Consider the following 21,935-nt stretch of genomic DNA (forward strand, 5'->3'; position numbering starts at 1 on the left):
CTTCCCACCCCCCACTTTACCCAAGTAATCCAGTAGTGTTGAATCCTGAAAAACTGCCCTTGAGTATGGCTCAAATGTTACGGGTAGTAGTGTGAGGTTCACTGCTGTGCACAAAATATCCTTTTGCTAAAACAAGGACCCTTACTCAAAAAAGGTTGACATCATCACCACATGGGCTCAGCCACAGGTCACATCCTAGATACCTTTCCTCATTCAGGACTTACCTGGATTCTAATATTATTACTTCTTATTGTACCATCTCAGTGGTTATTTGACTTTTTGGATTGTTGACACTTTCTTTTTAGCTTCCTTCCTTTCATAAAATGGAGGCAGTTTATACTTCCAGCAAAGAACTCTTCCTGGTAAAGAACTTTGTAGGGGTGGGTATATGATATTGTAGCTTTCTCCAGCAAAGTATTCATTACAATGAGATAATAAAGAATTTAGCCTCTAAATTTTTGCATTGTTGGGAGAGGGGGCAGGAATTGAGTGGCCTTAAAAATGGATTTGACACTAGTACATGAAGCCTACACGTTTCCCCCATGCTTTATAAGCTGCACAGAATGTAGAAGGGGTAAAGTAGGTTATGGACTAGGTGCCGATAATATTTTTAAAAATCGTAATATTACAGAGTATTATTTAACGCAAAGAAACAGCAATTAAATCTCATGTACAATAAAGAAGCTAAAGCAGTTACAAAAATGAGTGAAGCTGACACCGCTTCCCATGATGTACTATGCATAAATTTCATTGTTAGCTGTGATCAGATTTCACAGATGCTTGAAACCATATGAATGTCCCATTGACATTACCGATATTTGTGTATACCGAAATCAGATTTTTTTTTCTTACAGGTAGTCCTCAATTTAACAACCATTTGTTTAGTGACTGTTCAAAGCTAAAACAGCACTGAAAAAAAATGACATGACTGTTTTTCACACTTACGACTGTTGCAGTATCCCCACGAACATGTGATCAAAATTCAGGCGCTTGGCAACTAATTCATATTTATGACGGTTGCAGTGTCATTGATCAGCTTTTGAGACCTTCTGACAAGCAAAGTCAATGGGGAAGCCAGGTTCATTCTTAGCAGGGTTACTTAGCAGCCATGATCGTAAAATGGGGCAAAACTCACTTAACAAGTGTCTTGCTTAACAACAGAAATTTTGGGTTCAGTTGTGATCATTCAGTCGAGGACTACCTGTATACACAAATATCAGAACCACCCATATTTTCACCTTGAGGCTATGGTCCTAATTCGGCCTCATTGCTTTGTTCTTGGTCCATGAATAAGGAAGCATTTAAGTTCCCTTACAGCCGCATGTTCATTGCACAGTGGATTTATTTCTTTTTTCACAGCACCCCCGCATCTCCTTAGTGCATATTGGTATCTCTGGAGCCAATCCACTACTCTCCGGAGTGTCTTTCCTGATGGACATTGATCTTACAATTCTACACCAGAGTCTCTGAATGCAGATATTTTTCGGAATGGTAAGATGAAATCCGCTTGCCCCGGGGCAAGCTGCGGAAAGGTGAGGTTAATGTATTTCTGAAAAGCTTCCCTGATTTCTAATATTTCGGCTTCCAGGCTGTCTTTCCAGGCTGTCATACATTCCAGCTGCTGGTTCAGCGATAGGATTTCACTTTCTTTCTTGTTCACTTCAGTGTTCACTTCTTCAAGTTGAGCCTCCCGAATATTATCAGCGTTTTCAAGCAGTTTCCTCGTCTCTTCCTCAAACTCCTTTTGGGAGACCATAAAGGCCATTTCCAATTCATGTTTTTTCTCCCAAGCTAACCTTTGCAGGTTCTTCTGATAAATTTCATTAGCAATTACCCCAGCCTGGTGGATTTGCTCCAAAAATTTCCTGGATGAATGAAAAGAAAGAGCGTGCCATCTGTTTAGAAATGATTTCCTTTGCAAGTGATTTTGTATTTAAGTTTACATAAATTGCTTAATTAAATTATAAAATTATGTAGACAATTAAGGCAAGAAAAAAGAATAACTCCAAAGTGAAATCTGTAAAATAAGACAACCTTGACATAAATATACAGTATCTGTTACCAGGACAGCAGAGTGGTGTGTGGGTGAAACATACTTTAAGCCTGCAACATACAGATAATATTCAGAAGTAGCACCTCCTTATTTCACTGCACAGTGATATTTTCAAGATTCTGTTATTATAGTCAACCTCAATAAAAGTAGTTTTAACATTTCCTATGAAGTTACAGGTAGTCCTCAACTTATGACCACCATTGAGCCCAAGATTTCTGTTGCTAAGTGAGACAGTTGTTAAGTGAAATTTGTTAAGTGAATTTTACGATCTTTCTTCCCCCAGTTGTTAAGTGAATTATTGCAGTTGTTAAGTTAGTAACATGGTTGTTAAGTTTCCCTATTGACTTTGTTTGTCAGAAGGTCACAAAAGGAGATCACATGACCTAAAGATATCGCAATGGTCATAAATGTGAACCGGTTGCCAAGCATCTGAATTTTGATCACTTGATCATGAGGATGCTGCAATGGTCATAAGTGTGAAAAACAGTCATAAGTCACTTTTTTCAGTGCCATTGTAACTTTTGAATGGTCACTAAATGAACTGTTGTAAGTCTAAGACTACCTGTATTTTCTTGGTCTGGTCTATCTAGCAGGGCTGACAAAATCCAAATGGCAAAACTCACATTTATTCTATCACACTAATTTTTGTCCCTAAACACACTCTTAGCAAGCTTGTTATTCTGACTCAGTTAAATATTGCAAAACCTGTTAATCTCTACCATGTGTGTCTTAGATGTACTAATCTACAAAAAAAACAGATGGCACACTAGGACACACCATATACCAGAAGAAAACACACCAACCGCTACCTCAACGCCCAATCCCACCACCACCCAGCACAGATAAACTCCGTGGCCAAAACACTAATTGCCAGAATGAAACGCCAGGCAGACAAGACACACATAAAGACTGAACTATGCACCCTGACTAAAGTACTGACAGCCAACAGCTTCCACAAAAGCAAAATCACAGGCCTGATCCACAAAAACACACTGAGACATAATGGAGACCTAGAAGATGAACAGACCTATGGAACAGCTGTCCTGCCCTACATAAGAGGTACTACAGACAAAATCAGTAAGATACTACACAGGCATCACATCAAGACTGCCTTCAAAACAGACAGAAAAATAGCAGCCATCCTAAGAAACCCCAAAGATAAAATTGACCTGGAAAACCAAGGCATATATGAAGTCCCTTGTGCATCATGCCCTGCCACATACATCAGACAGATCAATAGAAGAATTAGTACCCGGCTGGATGAACACAAAAATGCAGTAAAAAAGCTGGAACACACTTCCTCACTAGTCCAACACATGAAAGCTACAGGTCATAGCATCGACTTCAATGGCACCAAAACCCTAGCCACTATAGAAAACCCCAGCTACAGAATTATCAGAGAAGCCATAGAGATTGAAAAAAGATCTGAAAGCATGAATAAAAGAGATGACTCCACCAGACTGTCAATTATCTGGAAGCCTGCACTCACAAACAAAAAAATCTCCACACCACAAGCCAAGCAAACACCTGGGCACAAACAGACCCCCCGATACCTCCAGCTCAAACACACCCCAACCAGGCACCCAGATGAAACCTAGCTTCCTAATAAATGATAGCCATCCATTTACTTGGAGCCAAGTTGCACTAAAAGCCTCCAATACAGGAAACACAATGTTGCCAACCAATCAAGACAAAAAAGCCACAAAACAGACAGGAGATATTAGAAACACGCAGAACAAGCAGAACACAGCAAACTCCAAGACCAATAAACACAGACCAAGACTCCCTGACCAATCAGGATGAAGACAAAATCATTCTGGCACAGCAGTAGGCTAGCCCCAAATTTAAAACAGAAACGGATGTGAAAGTCTGACTCTCAGACGAACACAATACAGAAGCCTGATGATGGCAGATGAGATTCTGCTGAAACGTTGCTACAACTTTAAAAGCACAACTACAATAACGTGGGAAAATACCCGAACAAAGCTGAATACCATACATACATACATACATACATACATACATACATACATACCGTGTTTCTCAGAAAATAAGTCTGGGCCTTATTTGGGGGAGGGGCTTAATTTCACCTTATGCCTAGAAAACATGCTGGGTCTTCCTATTGGGAGGGGCGTGTTGTTGGAGAAACACGGTGTGTATATATATATTCTGCACAAACAGAAAAATATCCACCATCCTAAGAAACCCTAAAGACAAAATCGAGTTAGAAAACCAAGGAGTATACGAAATCCCTTGCACCGCCTGCCCCACCACATACATAGGACAAACTAACAGAAGAATAAGTGCACGCATTGAAGAACATAAGAACTCAATCAAAAAAGAAGAACCGACCTCTTCCCTGGTCCAACACCTCAAAGCCACAGGACATGAGATTGACTTTAAAAATACCAGAACTATCGCCAAAACCGAACACTTCAACAACAGAATAATCAGAGAAGCCATAGAGATAGAAAAACGCCCACACAGCATGAATAAACAAGATGACACCTCCCGCCTACCAGCCATTTGGAAACCCGCCCTCACGAACAGACGAGTACCTAACATGAAGAATGACACCAGACCCACACCCACGAGGGCCACACACAATGCTACCACCACACTTCCACGTAGAAAGCAGACTCACACCCACACAGAAGATGAGACACGACCACGGACCAGAAGCCGCATTGCAGCTTTATCACTACCCGCTTCAAACCCCTCCGAGCCATACATGAAGCAAACTGACACCCACCATGAAGATGCGGCACTACCACGAACGCGAAGCCAAACAGCAGGATCACAGCTCACCAGCTCAAATCCCCCAGCAACTAAGACTAACCTGAGCACAACCAAGCTCTCACCTGAACAGAACACACCTCCAACCAATCAGAACACAGCCAAACCCCCTACCAATGAGAACACACCCCCACCCAATCAAGTCACACCCCCACTAGCAGTTAAAAGGAAGAAGCAGCTGCAAGCTCACATTACTCTGAGAAGCACAGAGCCGAAGACACAAGCCTGAAGATGATGAATGAGACTTCATCGAAACGTTGCCTAGATACTTCCAATCTTACGCAGGAGAAAACCCGAATAACCAAAGATCCATATATATGTGTGTGTGTGTGTGTGTGTGTGTGTGTGTGTTGTATTTATGTAATTAAGATTGAGGAGAAAAAAATATAAAACTTTATATATATCACATATATATATATAAGCACATTGTTCTTAAATGGGGAAAGAGAATAAATCTAGAAAAATGCTCTAATACAAGGTAATTGTCTTGTACATAAATATTTTAAATACTAGCAAAAAAATATTCTCTATTTGCATGCCCAACACAAAGGCCTACAATGCTGGATCTTACAACCATTGAATAGAGCAGTTTGAGGAAGAGTTCTTCTCTTCAGAAAATTCTGGATTAAAGCCAATGACTGATGCGAAATCAGATTATTTTTTTTAAAGGACATGGGCTAGTTAAGCGTAGTACTTTTCCTGTTTGGCAAGATGTATAGCTGCCTTGCATCTCTCATCCTGCCTCCCTTCAGCCACAGCTGTCATTTTTTCCATGGCCAGCTGTAGCATCAGCCGCTGAAGTTTGTGAGTGTTCCTCTGTTCAGCAGCCTCCGATTCTCTCTTCAGCTCCATTTCCAAATGCTGCAGCATTTCAGCCCTTGTTTTCTTCACAGTATTCTTTAGCAAAAATAAATACACCAACAAATACATCAGAAGAACAAACGATCAGAACAAGGAAGAGTTACTATTTCTTCTCCCTGCTTCAAACAAAAATCTGTAAAGAATGTGCCTACAGAGGTAAGGTTGAGGTTTTGAATTCTCTCCTAAGTTTCCCCCTGTAATAAAAATCTAGCATGTTGTGGGGAAAAATTAGAAGATTTAGATTACTACAATTTCATGACTTTTCGTATGTAGGGAGAAAGCAGATATCTGACACCAATTAAGATCTGACCTAGTATAGGAAAGATAATATCTTCGGTAATTTCTATATGCTCATAAAGATCTGGAGCCTATTTTTACTAGAACAAATTTAATAAAATTCTGTATAGGTAGTCCTCAACTTACGACCACAATTGAGCCCAAAATTTCCATTGCTGGGTGAAACAGTTGTTATGTGAGTTTTGTCCCATTTTATGACTTTTCTTGCTCCAGTTGTTAAGTACATCGCTGCAGTCAGGGGTGGGATTCAAATTTTTTAATAATCAGTTCTGTGGGTGTGGCTAGGTGAGTGTGGCCAGGTGGGTGTGACCACGTGACTGGGTGGGTGTGGCTTTTTTGCCACACAACCCCACTGCTTTTGGGCCTCCTGGGCCTCAGGGAAGCTTCCTGGGAGGTGTTTTTGCTCCCAGGAAGCTTCCCTGGAGCCCAGGAAGGCAAAAAATGGAGTGTGGAAGGGTCATGCGCAGCCCATACACACCCCCACGTGCCCTTTTTTTTCCCCCTCCTTGGCCTCAGGGAAGCCTCCTTGGCAAAGCGGTAAGACAGCGAGGGGGATCCCAACACAGCTGATCGTCAGAACAGCTGATCATCGGGAGAGAGGAAAAACAAAGAAATACCTTAAGGAGTGACGGGACAGGGGAGAATGCAGTCAGTGATGTCGGGCATGTGTGTGATGTTGTGCATGCACAATAAGTGACTGGGCAGGGAGGGGAGGGCCGGGTGGAGAGGGGTGGGGTCAGCCAGGGGCACGATTTGCTGGTTCTCTGAATTGTGCAGAATCATAACGATCAGTTCTATAGAACCGGTCTGAACCCGTAGAATCCCGGCTGCCGTTGGTAATTTAGTAACATGCTTTTTGAGTGAATGAATTTTGCTGGTCAGAAGGTCAGAGATTCACTTTCATTCACTGATGGTTGCAACTGTCATAAATATGAGTCAGTTACCAAGTGCCTGAATTTTGATCACTTGATCATGGAGATGCTGCAATGATGATAAGTGTGAAAAAACGGTCATAAGTCACTTTTTTCAGTGCCGTTGTAACTTTGAATGGTTACTAAATGTACTGTTGTAAGTTGAGGACTATCTCTATAGAGAATGGACTTTCTTATTACTTTCTTTTCTTTGTCCCCTTGCCAATCTTTTCCCGAGGATTGGATAACCCTTGGCAATGATATGTGATAGACATATACTGTAGGAGGAAGAGTCTCAAATCACCAGGAATCAGTTTTCTCATGCTAATGATATGTCTGTGTTAAGTTCCAAAGCATTGTGATGTTGTTTCATATGGTGGATACAAAAATAAAATTACCACTGACTTCTAACGTTTGTTGATGTTTCTTTTTAAGTTCTTCAATATCTTGCTTGTGCAGCACTTCAGCACGATTGAGAGCCTCTTCTACTGCATCTTCTTTTGCTGTTTCAGCCTAAAAAACAGAATAGAAGCAGTTGGTTAATACAACTATGCTAACAACACCACACAGGACTGATCCCACAGGACAATCTCAACTGCTATGATGGCTCTTTGGCAACACGGTTGCACTTGTTAATGGAACTGATTGTTCTTCCATTGTGTCCTCCCTAACCAGTTCTAGATGGCTTGTTCAAGAAGGAAAAGTGTTATTGCACAAGCAGAAGTCAACTCTAATCCCAGATTTCTTACAGTGGTCCTCGACTTACAACCGTTTGTTTTAGTGACCATTCGATGTTGCAACAGAACAGAAAAAGTGACTTCTGACCAGTTTTCAAACCATCCTGCAACAACCCCTGCAACAACCCCTTGGACACTTGAACAAAATTTGAGCACTTGGCAACTGGCATGTTTTTATGTTAGCTGCAGTGTTCTGGGTTTATCAGCATTTGTAATCTTCCCAGGCAGCTTCCAACAAATGTGGAAGAAGTCAGATTTGCCTAATGACTGGTTATTCACTTAACAATTGCAGTGATTTGCTTAACAACTGTGCCACAAAAGGTCATAAAATGGGGCAAAACTCACTTAACAACTGCCTTGCAAAGCAATCAACATTTTGGGCTCAGTTGTGTTTGTAAGTCAAGGACTACCTGTAATTCTTCATAAGTTGACAAGAACGTAAGGATATATTCTGGAAGCAGGCTTGTTTTATTTTATTATTACTAATATTTGCATCCCTCTGTGCTTCAGCTAACTCCAGTGCTTCTTTTAAATTTAAAATGAAGTTAATACAATGAAATTCTACTTCATGTATATTGAACACTTCAGACAATGTTCTAAAAAGTAAAATCAATTGCCTAATTGGAAATGCAATTGAGAAGTTGGAACCTTAACTCAGGGGTGGGATTCTATCTGGTCGGACCAGTTCTATAAAACCAGTTATTATGATTCTATGCAGTTTGGAGAACTGGCAATTTGCGCTACTGGCCGGCCCCTCCGCTCCCCGCCCACTCACTACTTACCTGGCATGTATGCCATCAGACTTGCCTGCATTTGGTAAGTTGCTATTTTTTTCTTTTTTCTTTTCCCTGACCATCATTTAGATTAGCTAGAAAGCAGGAAATTGGATTTCTTGCTTTCTAGCTCATCTAAAAGCAGAGCTGAACCTTCCTGAGGACTGAAGCTTCTATTTTTCAGTGCAAACTCAAGTAGCAGACTGCAGAAAGATAGATATCTGAGTGAATCTGTGATTCTGCGAGCAACTCAATCTGCCTGCCTGCTTTGCCTGCTTTTGGGTAAAAGTTGCTCTTTTTTAAATAAAAAATTCAATATTTGCATAAATATTTATAATATTTACATACAAGACACAGCCAGCCAGTCACATGACTTCCAAGCCACGCCCAGTCAGCAAGCCATGCCTAGCCAGTAATGACCACCAAGCCACACCCATAAATTAGGCCATGCCCACATAACTGGTTGTTAAGAAATTTGAATCCCACCCCTGCATTAACCACGTGGTCTAGATTCAACTTTTATTGTCACTCTTTCAGAGAAATCCATAGGAAATTCAAACCGAAGATTATTGGATAAGGACAGATAGCATTCGGATTCTATCAAGATTTTTTTGAATAGGCAAAAACTATTTTTAAAAATCACCACATTAAAAAAAAAAGATGTTGAGACTCTGGAAAGAGTGCAGAGAACAGCAATAAAAATGAGTAAGGGCCTTAAAATGTATGAAGAATGGTTGCAGGAATTGAGTTTGTCTAGACTCTAGTACATTAAAAAGAAGAATTAGTGGTAACATGATAGCAATCTTCCAATATTTGAAGGGCTATCACAAAGAAGATGGGGGTCAACCTACTCTCCAAAGCACTGGAAGGCAGGACAAGAAGCAATGGATGGAAACTAATCAAGGAGAGAAGCAATCTATAACTAAGGAGAAATTTCCTGGCAGTGAGAATAATTAACCAGTGGAACAGCTTTCCTTCAGAAGTTGAGGATGCTCCATCACTGAAGGCTTTTAAAAAGAATCTGAGCACTCACTTGTCTGAAGAGGTATGAGGCCTCTTGCTTGCACAGGGATTGGACTAGAAGACCTTCAAAGTCCCCTCCAACTCTGTTAGTATTAAACAACATTAAGACAAATCTACACCTGATTTGTACCGGTGCTGCTGATGTACCCGTGACACCTATTAACACGCATCAGAGGAAAATCGGAATAATAAACATTAGAAAGGTTTATATTTAACATGATAGAGAATAGTTTTACCTGAAGCAAGAGTTTAGACTGCATTTTATCAATTCGTTTTTGTATTTCCTGTTCTCTTTGATCTACATCTTCTCGCTTAAGGTCTGCTCCAATCTCTGTATAAAGCAATATAGTAATTGAAGGCCACAGCATATATTATATATGGATTGTGTAGGTCACACATTCTATAAAATAATCAAAAGTTTAATTTAAAAGCATTAAATTATTACCATCATATTGTGAAGACTAGTGTGCACATTTCAAATGTGCCATACTGACATTAATTAAACATATAAGTGGTGTGTGTTAAGCTACTATTCTCTGATTAGGCTTGATAAAAATTTAACCCAATAATTTAGGGAAAGATGGAAACAACAATTAGACTAATATACCGCTCCATAGTGCTTCACAGCACTCTCTGAGCAGTTTACAGAGTCTGCATATTGCCCCCAACAATTTAGGTCCTCATTTTATTGACCTCGGTTGTCCTGAATCAACCTTGAGTCAGTCAGGATCTAACTCCTGACAGTGGGCAGTTAGCCTGCAATACTGCATTCTAACCATTGTGCCCCCACAAGTCATAAATCCCGTAACTCTATCCTAAACATTTCACATTTCAGCTTATCTCCACAGACTACATGGCAATGGCAAGATAAATCCCTACAAATATTTACGATGAACCCTTGGATGCTGTTCCATCTATACTAGTGAAGGGATCCTGGCAGAGTATTCCATCTACAACTGGAGTGTCCAACCTTGCCAATTTTAAGACTTTGTGTACTTCAACTTCCCTGGCTGGCTGGAATTCTGGGGGACTTGAGTTCTCAAGTCTTAAAATTGCCACTCCTGATCTACAGTTTTATGCAGATAACTTCAATATCTGAAGCAGGCATTTTACATTGGTGGACAACCAGCAGTGAAGGCATCAAGCTTGCTCTAGTTTCCTTTCCAAAGTGATCAAAAGAAAGATTTACAAGGCCAGAAATAATATCATGTGATTATACCATAGAAATTGGACATAAATCTTCATATATTTCATTTTCCTCTTTTTTTGGCAAGTATCAAGTAGAAGGATGTCTTTCCTACTAAACCAAAGATGCTGTTTTCCTTAATATTTGCAGCCTTTTCTATTTTTTATCATTTTATTAATATGAATAGCTAGAATTGTTCATGTTCTTGTATGCAGATTCCTTAGAACATGTCAAATACATGAAATCATCATCGGTTACTGAGGAGATTGACTTACCTAATATATCTTTGTGTGTATAATACCGAGTTTTATAAGGTTTATATTCCCTAATCCGGTCAAAGGTCTCTGGTGTAGGAGGCGGTGGAATTAGTTTTGAACAAACAGCACAGCAAACAAATGTATCAAAATCTGGGTTTCTAATCATGATTGCATGAGATCTTTTTTCCTCCTTTGAAGAGAATGAAGTAATTGATTCAGATGCAGATACAAACACTTAGTTCTTCTATTCAAAGCTGAATTATATTTGGTGTCCCTTTGGTTCTGTGCATGTCAGTGGAATAAATAAGCTTCAGCATTGTATGACAAGATGGTCAGTGGAAGGAAGAGAAAAGGACCACCATTATATGGCAAGGTGCATCCACCTGCCTCCTCGGGAGCTCTTTATTAAGAAACTCTGGCAGTTACATTGTCATGACTATCTCTGAGCCTATGAGTTAAATGCTACCCAATAACTGTTGCTAGGCAAAGTAGGTTTTGCTCATAAAAGCATTTGAGACATCAGTTAATATTACTTAGCATCTTGGAATATATTTTTTGTAATTGATAATGTTTCATCTGCTTTTCTTAAACAATGTACATGAATTATTACAGCATTTACTATCCAAATATTTAAACCAAAAACTTAACATTCCACTAAATGGAAATATTCAAGGAAGCTCAAAATATTGAAATAATCCATGGGAACATATTTTAACAGATTAGTTTTATTGCCTTGAGTGAAAAATATCAATCCATCAATCATTTTGTACACTAAATCATAAATAACTTCAGAAGAGACTATGGAAAAGTTTTCCCTTATTTAATATTTGAAATATTAAAAATTTGCACAGGTGGATGATTGCACAAATAACACATTTTAGAAATGTTTTTTGAGTGACTTACTAAAACACTGACAATTAATAATAAACTTTAAAACAGACAGTGCAATTCTGGCAATAATTCTAAAGCATCTTTTGGCACAGTATAGTTAAGAAATAAGTTGCACATATTCTGCAGTACCCTTTTTGTTATAATGTGCTTTATTCAAAATATTAATAGATAATAGCATTTCACACTTTACAGTTTAAACATTTAAATCATGTTTAAACTGATTTTTTTAAAAAAGCATTCATTGTATAAAAATAAATGCTAATGCTTCAGTCAAAATCCTGAAAGTCACCATGCAGAAAATCAAATGTCTTCTTCCATGTTGATATTTGTCAACACTGACAGTTTTTTCAGTCCCATTTTGAAGTCTTGCGTTTCATAAGTCTGTTTCCTTCACTATCAATAGCTTCATAGAGATCCTTTTTGTTTTCTTCTTGTGCGTGCAAGTACCCAATATAAGCCACACAGAGAGTAATTGTCACAAGGCCAAAAGCCATAACTGCTTTGTTCTGTGAAAATAAAAATAATACCTTGAAATCCAGACATTTTATTTAATCCACTTTCTAAACCATGCATCCTAAAGGTAGTTTATTAAATTATGTCCCAATGACCTATTTTACTTTCCATTTTCATCTAGCTTTTAAAGAGAAAAGGAAATGGCTAGAATTAACGCTTCAGTCCTCTATATAACTGGAAATATACCCCACCCAATACTGTTAAATTGTTACTGAGAAGAGAGTTGGAGATTGCACTGAAGCCACTTATGACCATTAGGAAAGATTGACATAAGATCCAACTGAGTTTTTGAAAATTATATATCATCACTTGGATGATCTTACTGATCTTGGAAAAGCTAAGCAGGGAGGGATCTGGTGAGTAATTGAAAGGGAGACTATTAGGACAGCCCAGGGCTCTCTAGGCTGGAATGAAAATTTGAAAGGGCATCCTGGAAGAAGGCAGCTGCAAAGCACATCTGCACTGTTGCCAAAACAGCAGCATTAATGCATTTGTGCAGCCCCGTAAAAGTCAAGCATTTAAAAACCAGTAAATTCTCCCAACTGTCTGTTTTATTATGAAATGAAAGGCCTGTACATTGCAAAGAAATGAAATGACTTAGTTGATTAAGGTGTAGAAAATATATTTAATCTTTTTTAGTTCCTCAATACCTTTTTTTCCCCATAGACTGTATGTTGTTTGAGTATAAGATGTTTCTGTTTGGAAAAAATGGGTCTCATCCAGAGTGAATGCTGTTTTCCCATACATTTTAAATATGTTCCTATTCATGACTATTCATGATTAGGTTTTATAGTATTTTGTTTGCAATTTAGTCCAATTATTGAACTAGCCACTGACTTCTGAAAGCTTAATTCAATAGGCAAATTACTTCTTCATCGTAACAGTTTTCCTATTCATGTTAAAAAAGTGAGATATTGTAGCTAAAGTATTTTGATGTCATACTATTCTAATTAGCAAGTTATTAATTAGCAACTTATTTTTTATCAAAACTAATGTTACACCTGAATTAAAAATGGAAAATAATCAGAAATTAAATATAAATGACCTCTTAAATAACATGTTATACTCCAGTTTACTTAATTGTGATAGACCATAATTGACTGGATTTAGATATAATGCTAAAGTCATTAACCATAAATCCCAAACAGAAAGACTAGGCTCATATATCATAAACCCAAACAATTATTCAGATGTAATAACTATGGCCCTATATCAGACTATGCAACTGAGATACAGGCAAAAGTATGGATGTATTTAAACCAGCTGCCCCAAATAATTGCTGTTTTCTTACAGGTTTAATGAAAAGTTCTGGATTCACAGCACGGAACAAAGTAGTAGTTTGAGCACCTCGGAGTCCTGGAATTCGATAATCTTTTCTTTTGGGTGCTTCATGTTGAACATCTGAAGGCTGGGGTGCTGAAGACATCTTACTGTGGCAAAAATATTTGGACTGTGTATGTGAGACACTTTACTAATATCCTATATTCTGATTGCAATCTAATTGACAAATATAAATAATAATAAAAGTCCAGGTCTATTATTTACCAAACCTGGAAAATGCAGTGATGGGATATCTCCAGAGGGTGGTTAGCCAAAGACCTTGAATAATTATCCTGTTTTTCTTTCTTAGCAGCTTTCTGTCAAAACAAAACAAACAAAAAACCCTGAGCAAACTATAGCATATAAACAAAGAATTTAATCTGGGCCTTGGCATAAGATTCCAGAGAGCAGTAGTAAAATTATACATCAGGTTTAATTCCTGACAATGTCAGGTAGAGCAGAGTTTCAAACGCTGCTAGTCAGGCTAGCAAGAGCCAAAGTAAACAGAACAATATATTATTATGAAGGATATTATGTAACTTCCCATTAATCTTAATTTAATATGATTCACTTAATAATCCAGTGTTTTGGCCTTCCCCAATGTTGTGTCATCTAGATACCTTGATCTGTGACTTCACTGTTCATCAATTAGGGAAAATAGGAACTGCAGTCCAACAAGTTAGCACAATATTGTCCCAGATTTATGAGTTCCAACCAGCGAAGAAAGTTGATTTAAGAAACATTTAAGGAAGCAGCTGAAGTTCATAAAGATAATACAGGTTTCACCTGCAGACATCTTGATATTACATGGGTGATGCTTTGTAAAATCATGTGGTGGAGCCATCTGGGAAGCTAACAAGATTGGATTAGCAGGCGATAGCTCCTTCTACTCTCACTTCCTAGCAACCAGTATTTAAGATGGAATGGAATCCCCTGGAGATACATTTGGTTTTCACTCTCTTAAAACCTGGCTCAGCACATAAACTTGGGTTATCCGCTGTTTGATAGCCAGCATTTTGGATCTTGAAAAAAAGTAGGGTGGCCTGGGCATGTACATGGATTCCACATTTGCCTATACCCCCTACAATTCCAGGAAAATACAGATAGTCCTCGACTTACAGTATAACAGTTCATTTAGTGACCATTTTACCAAGTTACAACAGTGCTGAAAAAATTAACTTATGACCACTTTTCACACTTACGACCATTGCAGTATTCCTATGGTCACATGATCAAAATCCAGGTGCTTGGCAACTAACTCATATTTATGACGGTTGCAATGTCCTGGGGTCATGTGATCACCTTTTGCAACCTTCTGACAAAGTCAATGGGGAAGTCAAATTCACTTAACAACTGGTGGCAAGAAAGATCATAAAATGGGGCAAAAGTAAGTCGAGGTCTACCTGTAATGCATTTGATGCTCAAAGATGTGTATATTTCAAGGGATGTCATTGTGTTTTAAAACTGGGAAAAAGGACATACTTCTATGCTATAATACTAAGGTAACTTCTTGTCCTCCTTCATCCAAACTAAAGACTTATAATTCTTCTTCATAGGAGGACTGATCTAGACTTCTATTTATTTTGGTTGCCCTTCTGCATCTTTTTGAGCTCTGTAATACCCCCTCTGAAAATGTGATGACTAAAACTCCATTCCAAATACCACAAGAATAATCTTTGCTATATATTTTCATTAAATTAGCAATTCTATTTTCAATTCAATTCCTTTGACTTCTAATAGGAATCTGCCTTCTTTACATTGGCTGCACACTGGATTGACATTTTTACCCAGCTGGCCATCAAGCTCCTCTTGATCAATCAGTTCAGATTCCGTTAATATAAAAGTCACAGATGAATTTTTTTTTACACCAACATTCTTTACACTTGCTTACATTGTTATTTAAGTCAGAAATGGTGTAGGGCAAAGGTCTTCAAACTTGACAGCTTTAAGACTTGTGGGCTTCAACTCCCAGAATTTCTGAGCTAACATGACTGGAGGAGGAATTCTGGGAGTTGAAGTCCACAAGTCTTAAACCTGCCAAGTTTGAAGACCCTGCTTGGGCGGAGGGTTGAACTAGATGACCTACAAGGTTCCTTCCAATCTGTTATTTTGTTATTTTTGTTAAAGTCTTATGATGACCATCTGCCAGTTTGGAAAATTTGACTCTGGTATTTTTCTACACCAATAGCCACATACCAAACTGTCTTCCACCATATCACACCATGTAACTAAAGACTTCCATCCATAACTCTCCCATCACTAGCCATCTGACAGACAGAGTGCAAACTTTTTTCTTTTACAGATTTTCCTTGGTAAGGAAGAAGTACAGCAGGAAGTGAGGGAAACCTGGGATGACTCTCAGTGAACCACCACAATGTCAGCATCTCATTTTTGGAGGGGGAGGGAGGAAATCTGCAAGGTTTCCTCCCAGGAAGCACCCAAGCTCTGTAGAGCAAAAGTCTTCAAACTTGGAAGTTTAAGACTTATGGGCTTCAACTCCCAGAATTCCTGAGCTAATATGACTGGAGGAGGAATTCTGGGAGTTGAAGTCCACAAGTCTTGAAGCTGTCAAGTTTGAAGACTCCCCTGCTCTAGAGTCTAGGAAGCCCTAATTTGAGAAAAGCAAGTTTGAAACGAAGATCATCGACGTGGGAAGCACAAGCAAATAGCTCGCCACTTTTTCTAACCCTAGTACGGCTACCAGGAAAAAAATCCGGAAGGTCCCTGCGTCCGAGTCGTGAAGGTGGGGGCTGTCTCCAGCCATGGCAACTTTAAGACTTGTGGACTTCAACTCCCAGAATTCCTCAGCCACCTTTGCTGGCTGAGGAATTCTGGGAGTTGAAGTCCACAAGTCTTAAAGTTAAGGTTGGAGACCCCTGAAGTCTGCGGCAGCCCAATCTGGAACCTCTTAGCAGGTTCCTAGCTAAGAGGTGTAGCTAGTTACTACTAAGAGGTGGCTGACCAGGCGCCCTCTTCGATATTTAAGTACGCTAAGAAAAGCATACCTAGGAAGACAAAAGCAAAGCATCTTGCTTACCTCCCTCCGCGGGCAATCTGAGCCAATGCCCCCCGTTTACCTTTCCAATGCAGACCTAAGAAAGGCTGGCGGGGCCAGGGGGGCGTTTTCCGCCTCTGCCGTTCTTTTGGGCCTAACTCGAGGGCGCCCCCTGCTGTGCGGAGGCCAGGACAGCACTTTGCTTTACAAGCTGGAGACGGCTGGGTTAGAAAGAGAGTTCGCAAAGCAGGACCGGGCAGGGGGAAGCGATCCCCTCCCCCGCTTCTGTCAACCAGCTCTTGCGGGGAGAATTGTTATTATGTATGGCCGCACAATCAGTCAGATGTGTAGACTGGATTTGCCGTTTTTAATCTACCTATTGAGTCCTCCCCAAGGGCCTGGGATAAGCAGATGTTATTTGATTGATGGTGTTAATTTATTTATTCATTTATTTGATTTTGTCAGTCGCTTACAAGATAACAGATATAAGTATAAACATAGTTATGAATACATGGATACATATAAGAAAAGTAAAAGAAACAATAGGACAGGGACGGTAGGCACATTGGGGTGCTTATGCACACACCCCTACAGACCTCTTAGGGAAAGGGGTGAGGTCAATAGTAGACAGTCTAAGGTTAAAGTTTTTGGGGTTTGGGGATGAAACCACGGAGTCAGGTAGAGTATTCCAGACATTGACCTCTCTGTTGCTGAAGGCGTATTTCCTGCAATCACATTTGGTGCGGTTTAGCTTGAGTTTGTATCTATTGTTTGCTCTTGTATTGTTATGGTTGAAGCTGAAGTATTCATTGACCGGTAAGTCATTGCAATATATGGTTTATTAATGTATGATTTTTTAATAAAGATATGATCACAAATGTGACCTTTACTTTGGCCAAGTAAAGTTGCCTTTTGCAATTGGTTGATGGCCAGTGCTAATATGGTATGCTCCAGATATTTTGGAATTGCACTATTACTATTGGTGCTAGCTTTGCTTTCTTTTGCTACAGAACTTTGTATTTCTATTTGCATCTCCTTGTATTTTGTAATTTTCCCCCCAGGCTTTCTTTCCTGTTCTGATGTTTTCAGGTCCTGTAATGTCCAGTATCCAAACTTTTTTTGTCTTTCTTATCAACAGCTGTTAAGTCCTGGGTATTGTGTGGCAAGTGCCTGTCTATTTGAATTTTAAGGTCCCAGAGCACTTTAGCTTCTTCATTTTCTATTATTTTTTCTATTTTATGCTCCTGCCAGTTTTTCCTGCAAGCAAATGGTATTTCTGGCAGGTTTTTCAATGCACCATTGTTGCTACTTTGTCAGTATCATTGTAGGTAGTATGTACAATCTTTTTGGAATGGGTTAGCCTGCCACATGTTTTTGATGTTTGGTATCCATGGCCTCATTTGTTTGGTATTTTGACAGAGGAATTAGTACAATGGCAAACAGTACTGATCATGAGCCTCTTTGAAATATTCCTCTTGATATTAACTCCTCCCAATCCATCACTATTGATCAGCAACTATGTCATTCATTATACCATTGACATTTGCACAAAGCTTCTGATGTGTCTACTGGCTCCTGTTATTTCTAGGCACTTGATTATCCAGACATGTGGCAGTGAGTCAAATGTCTCCTTATCCAATCCAAGCTACACAGTTGGTCTTCCTACTGTTTTCCAAAATCCCCTTGTCAATTAGGAGCTGATCTTTTATTCCTCTGGCTGGTTGATTAGTTTCCTGTCGGTTCAGGTGGAAAGAGCTTGTTATCAACTAAATTCTGCTTGACTGCATCAGCAACCACACTAATTAGCAAATGGAAAGTTGTTGGTAAGCAGGTAACTGGCCTGTAGTTGCCTGATACTACCTTATTTGTTAGAACTTTCATTATCAGGTAAGTTTTAGTCAGATGTCTTCAATTTCATCTCTTTGCACCATTTGTTAAATTGCTTTGCAGTGAATAGATGGCAAAGAGTGGGTGTAGATATTTCAACCAAAACCCATTCAGTTCAGTGATGGTATTCAATTTTTGGGGTGTGTGGTGTGGCTTGGTGGGCGTGGCAGGAAAAGGATACTGTAAAATCCCCATTCCCTCCCCACCCCACTAACCTGCTTTCCAGCTCCCTTCTCCTGTGCAGGGCAACCAAAGAGGACCCAGCCAATCAGCTGAGACTCGGGAGGCAGAGAATAGATGGGGGCAGGGACAGTCAGAGGTGGTATTTACCGGTTCTCCGAACTACTCAAAATTTCCACTACCGTTCTCCAGAACCTGTCAGAACTGGATGAATACCACTTCTGATTCAGTTCATTTTCACCAGGTGCGGAACAGTTCTTCCTTGCCCATTTCTCCACTATGTCATTATTATTATTTGCAATTTATTCATTGCCCAACTCCAGTGGACTCTTGGCAATGTATAAAACTTTAAAAAACATAAAACCAGCTAAAACATTAAATTAGGCAGAAGGATTAAATCAGGTGGAGAGCTCCAGAAAAATATTCCCATTTGGGATCAGAGTGGGATGATCACAGATATTCTGGAGACCTACCTGAAGCTGAAAGAAAATTCCAACCACAATGGATTAAGATCTGGAGGCATCTGTTCCATGAATGTGGAACTCAGTTATGCATATGTATCTACCTATTTGTCTATTAGGTAGTGTTACAGCAGGTGACTTGACCTCACATCTTCTAGATAAGTTAAACTGTCCTTCCCATCATGCCCAGGCCCCACCATGCCTGCAAAGCATCTCCTTCATGAAACATTTTTTTTTCATCCAGAGCAGACATCTGATAGACTTTTGAATATCTGAATGTCTTTTGTCCTAGGGTTTGCTCCAGCAGAATGAATTAAGATCATTCTATTCCTCTTTTATTTTCTGATATTGGAGAAATTTTGCTGCAGAACTGCAGTTCAAACCTCTTCCTGGGATTGACAATGTAATACACTTCTTCTCTTCTTGTACTTATGTGGAACGTCCAGTTGGAAATCAAAAATTAGCAGATCACTTAGGGGACCTTCTACAGATGTGTTTGGATTCATACTACAATTCCCAGAATTTCTAGGCAACATGGCCACTGCCACTCAACATATGTAAGGAGCCTGGGGAGGGTAGCATAATCTAAGATTAGCAAACCACACCTTCTTATTTAAACAGAATGTGACATTTATCTGTGTAAATGCAATTTATATGCATTACTTGTTTGCAAATAGAAAAGAATGAAAATGAAGACAGTCTGCATTAGTAGGAAAGATTCAATGAGCCATCTGTGTTTTATGTCAATATTTAACTCACAGCGCATCATCTGCTCTACTAGCAGTTATTGTTGTGGCAACAGCTTTTATAATGAATCTTACTGAAGAAAACAAAGAGGATGTTAGTAGCATAATAAATCTTACAAATTCATATACATCAACGAATCCCATAATTGCCAGGTTCTACAGCTCAACACTGATTTGGGTCAAAGGTGGATGTCTAATACATCTGGTGGAACCAGGTTGGGGAAAACTACAGGAGAACAAGCTGAATTTGTCAACATGAGCCACTGACATACCTAATGAAGTTGTGTGTGTGTGTGTGTATCCTGAGTCAAGTATTTTTCATAAGACACAATAGAAGTGGATGTTTACATCTCAGAGTTAAATATCTGATAAAAAATAAAACATTGCTATTTCTGTGTTGAATTGAATTGGCATCCTCCAGTCTCAAGAGACAATGGTATCGTGCTCAGGGGTGGGATACGACCGGTGTAACTACCGGTTCGGTGATTTTACATTTTACACTGCGTGCACGTGTATATCATCATCACCTAGCTGCCTGGACAGCTGAGCAGCACTGTGCGTGGATGCGCAGTGGTTGAAAAAGCACTTTTTTCCTGCTTTTTCAACTGCAGTTGTGTTGCGCAAAGCAGCTGAGGTTGAAAAAGCAGGAAATAAAGGTCAGGTAAGAGCCTGGGAGGGTGGGTGGGTAAGCCAAAACAGCAGCAGACATAGAACCAGTTCTATGTACGCTCTCTGTCTACTGCTCTTCAGAGCAACTGGTTCTACAGAGGTGGACAGAACCAGTACAATCCCGCCCCTAATCATGCTATAAAACCGGTAACTGTCACTTCCGGTGTTGTTTCAATGCTGTATGCAAGGCTGGAGTATTCTCTCCAGAGCACGGGGCCGGGTAATTTAATATGGAGGATTAACTGTAGATCAGCAGATCCCCCCTCTTCATGCCACTGAAATAGTCTAATGGAACGGCAGAGTGGATACGCTTAGTTCCAGCTGCGTTGCAGGAGTTACCAGAACGTGATTGTACACAGTCACAAACTGCTTCCAGGACTCCGGCTCCGGATTTTGCCTCGAGGTTGACTCCTGAAACCTTTTCCAATAATAGATATATCCACAAGGCAGTGGAGGTTTAAAATCAGAGTTTCCCTTCTAGAAGATGGTTCTACCGTTTTATCTGCCGTTGGGGCATAAAGCCCTCTTCCGCCTTCAAAACTGCAACCCTGGAAAGGGGCCTTTATTAGATGCTACCAGCCAGGCCAGCTGGACCAAGGTTTTGTAAGGAGGTATTACTCCTCCAGCACTTCTCCTCACTCCAGGACGCCCGGTTCGGCTCCATTTCTGTGTTACCGACTGTGGAAAGAAGCACTGAATTCAATTGCCTGGCTTGCTTTGGTAAATAAAGATTAAAACAAATGAGTCACTAATTAAATAATAGGAAGAAAAAGATAAAGATCACTTTAAATATCACAGTAGACAAACAATGTTTTCTTCCATTTGTTTTTGTATAATTTTGATTCATTTTCATATATCTTTACATTGAATAAAACTACAGGGCAGAAAGTATACCACAAAACCAGAACTATTACTCAGAGCAGAGGTCTGTCAGACAGCTAAGAATATAAATGACAGAAATACAGAGCAGTTCATTTATCAGTTCAATACTAACAGCAGTTCCTTTTGTGACCATTTGAAGTTACAATGGCACTGAAAAAAGTGACTTATGATCATTTTTCACATTCATGACCTTTGCAGCATCCTCATGGTCACATAATCAAAATTTAAATGCTTGGCAATTGACTCGTATTTATGACAGCTGCAGTGTCCCGGAGTTATGTGATCCCTTTTTGCACCCTTCTGACAAGCAAAGTCAATGGGGAAGCCAGATTCACTTAACAGCTGTGTTACTAACTTAATAACTGCAGCAATTCACTTAACAGTTGCAAGAAAGGTCATAAAATGAGGCAAAATTCACTTAACATGTCTCAGCAACAGAAATTTTGTGCTCAATTGTGGTTGCAAGTTCAGGTCTACCTGCGTGTTATTTAGTTTAC

The 21,935-nt window shown here is 39.5% G+C and overlaps 2 protein-coding genes and 1 long non-coding RNA gene across 5 annotated transcripts; 1 reads left to right on the forward strand and 2 right to left on the reverse strand.

The window, feature by feature from the left end:
• Positions 1-698: 698 nt before the first annotated feature.
• On the reverse strand, positions 699-11,078 carry C1H6orf163 (chromosome 1 C6orf163 homolog). The gene is made up of 5 exons (XM_026726536.2): positions 10,913-11,078; positions 9,688-9,782; positions 7,324-7,431; positions 5,544-5,746; positions 699-1,865 (listed from the first exon to the last, which is right to left on the reverse strand). The coding sequence occupies exons 1-5, from the start codon at positions 11,058-11,060 to the stop codon at positions 1,445-1,447; spliced, it is 975 nt and encodes a 324-aa protein (XP_026582321.1). The 5' UTR covers positions 11,061-11,078; the 3' UTR covers positions 699-1,444.
• On the forward strand, positions 5,716-8,065 carry LOC148127768 (uncharacterized). The gene is made up of 2 exons (XR_015739752.1): positions 5,716-5,866; positions 7,354-8,065. It is a non-coding gene; the product is annotated as an uncharacterized LOC148127768 (long non-coding RNA).
• Positions 11,079-11,603: 525 nt separating the features above from the next.
• SMIM8 (small integral membrane protein 8) lies at positions 11,604-16,771 on the reverse strand. Of its 3 annotated transcripts, none has more exons than XM_087914507.1 (4): positions 16,656-16,771; positions 13,849-13,935; positions 13,590-13,728; positions 11,604-12,291 (listed from the first exon to the last, which is right to left on the reverse strand). In XM_087914507.1, exons 3-4 carry the CDS (start codon positions 13,722-13,724, stop codon positions 12,133-12,135), a joined length of 294 nt encoding a protein of 97 aa, XP_087770633.1. In that variant the 5' UTR covers positions 13,725-13,728; positions 13,849-13,935; positions 16,656-16,771; the 3' UTR covers positions 11,604-12,132. The 3 variants fall into 3 exon arrangements, with proteins under 3 accessions (XP_087770633.1, XP_087770623.1, XP_087770629.1); XM_087914497.1 differs by having other exon boundaries at positions 13,844-13,935; positions 16,656-16,678; XM_087914503.1 differs by lacking the exon at positions 13,849-13,935 and having other exon boundaries at positions 16,656-16,755.
• Positions 16,772-21,935: the final 5,164 nt, after the last annotated feature.

Source organism: Pseudonaja textilis, chromosome 1 (assembly GCF_049901715.1).
Source record: "Pseudonaja textilis isolate UNSWEBS1 chromosome 1, rPseTex1.2, whole genome shotgun sequence".
NCBI classification, from domain to species: Eukaryota; Metazoa; Chordata; class Lepidosauria; order Squamata; family Elapidae; genus Pseudonaja; species Pseudonaja textilis.

Coding starts and splice junctions, on each gene's coding strand:
- SMIM8 (XM_087914507.1), bottom strand. CDS start 13,724: ATGTCTTCAGCACCCCAGCCTTCAGATGTTCAACATGAAGCACCCAAA. Junction 12,292..13,589: donor CAGAACTTTTCATTAAACCT/GTAAGAAAACAG, acceptor TTATTTTCACAG/AACAAAGCAGTTATGGCTTT.
- C1H6orf163 (XM_026726536.2), bottom strand. CDS start 11,060: ATGATTAGAAACCCAGATTTTGATACATTTGTTTGCTGTGCTGTTTGT. Junction 7,432..9,687: donor AGTCTAAACTCTTGCTTCAG/GTAAAACTATTC, acceptor TCTGTTTTTTAG/GCTGAAACAGCAAAAGAAGA. Junction 1,866..5,543: donor CATCTTGCCAAACAGGAAAA/GTACTACGCTTA, acceptor TCATTCATCCAG/GAAATTTTTGGAGCAAATCC.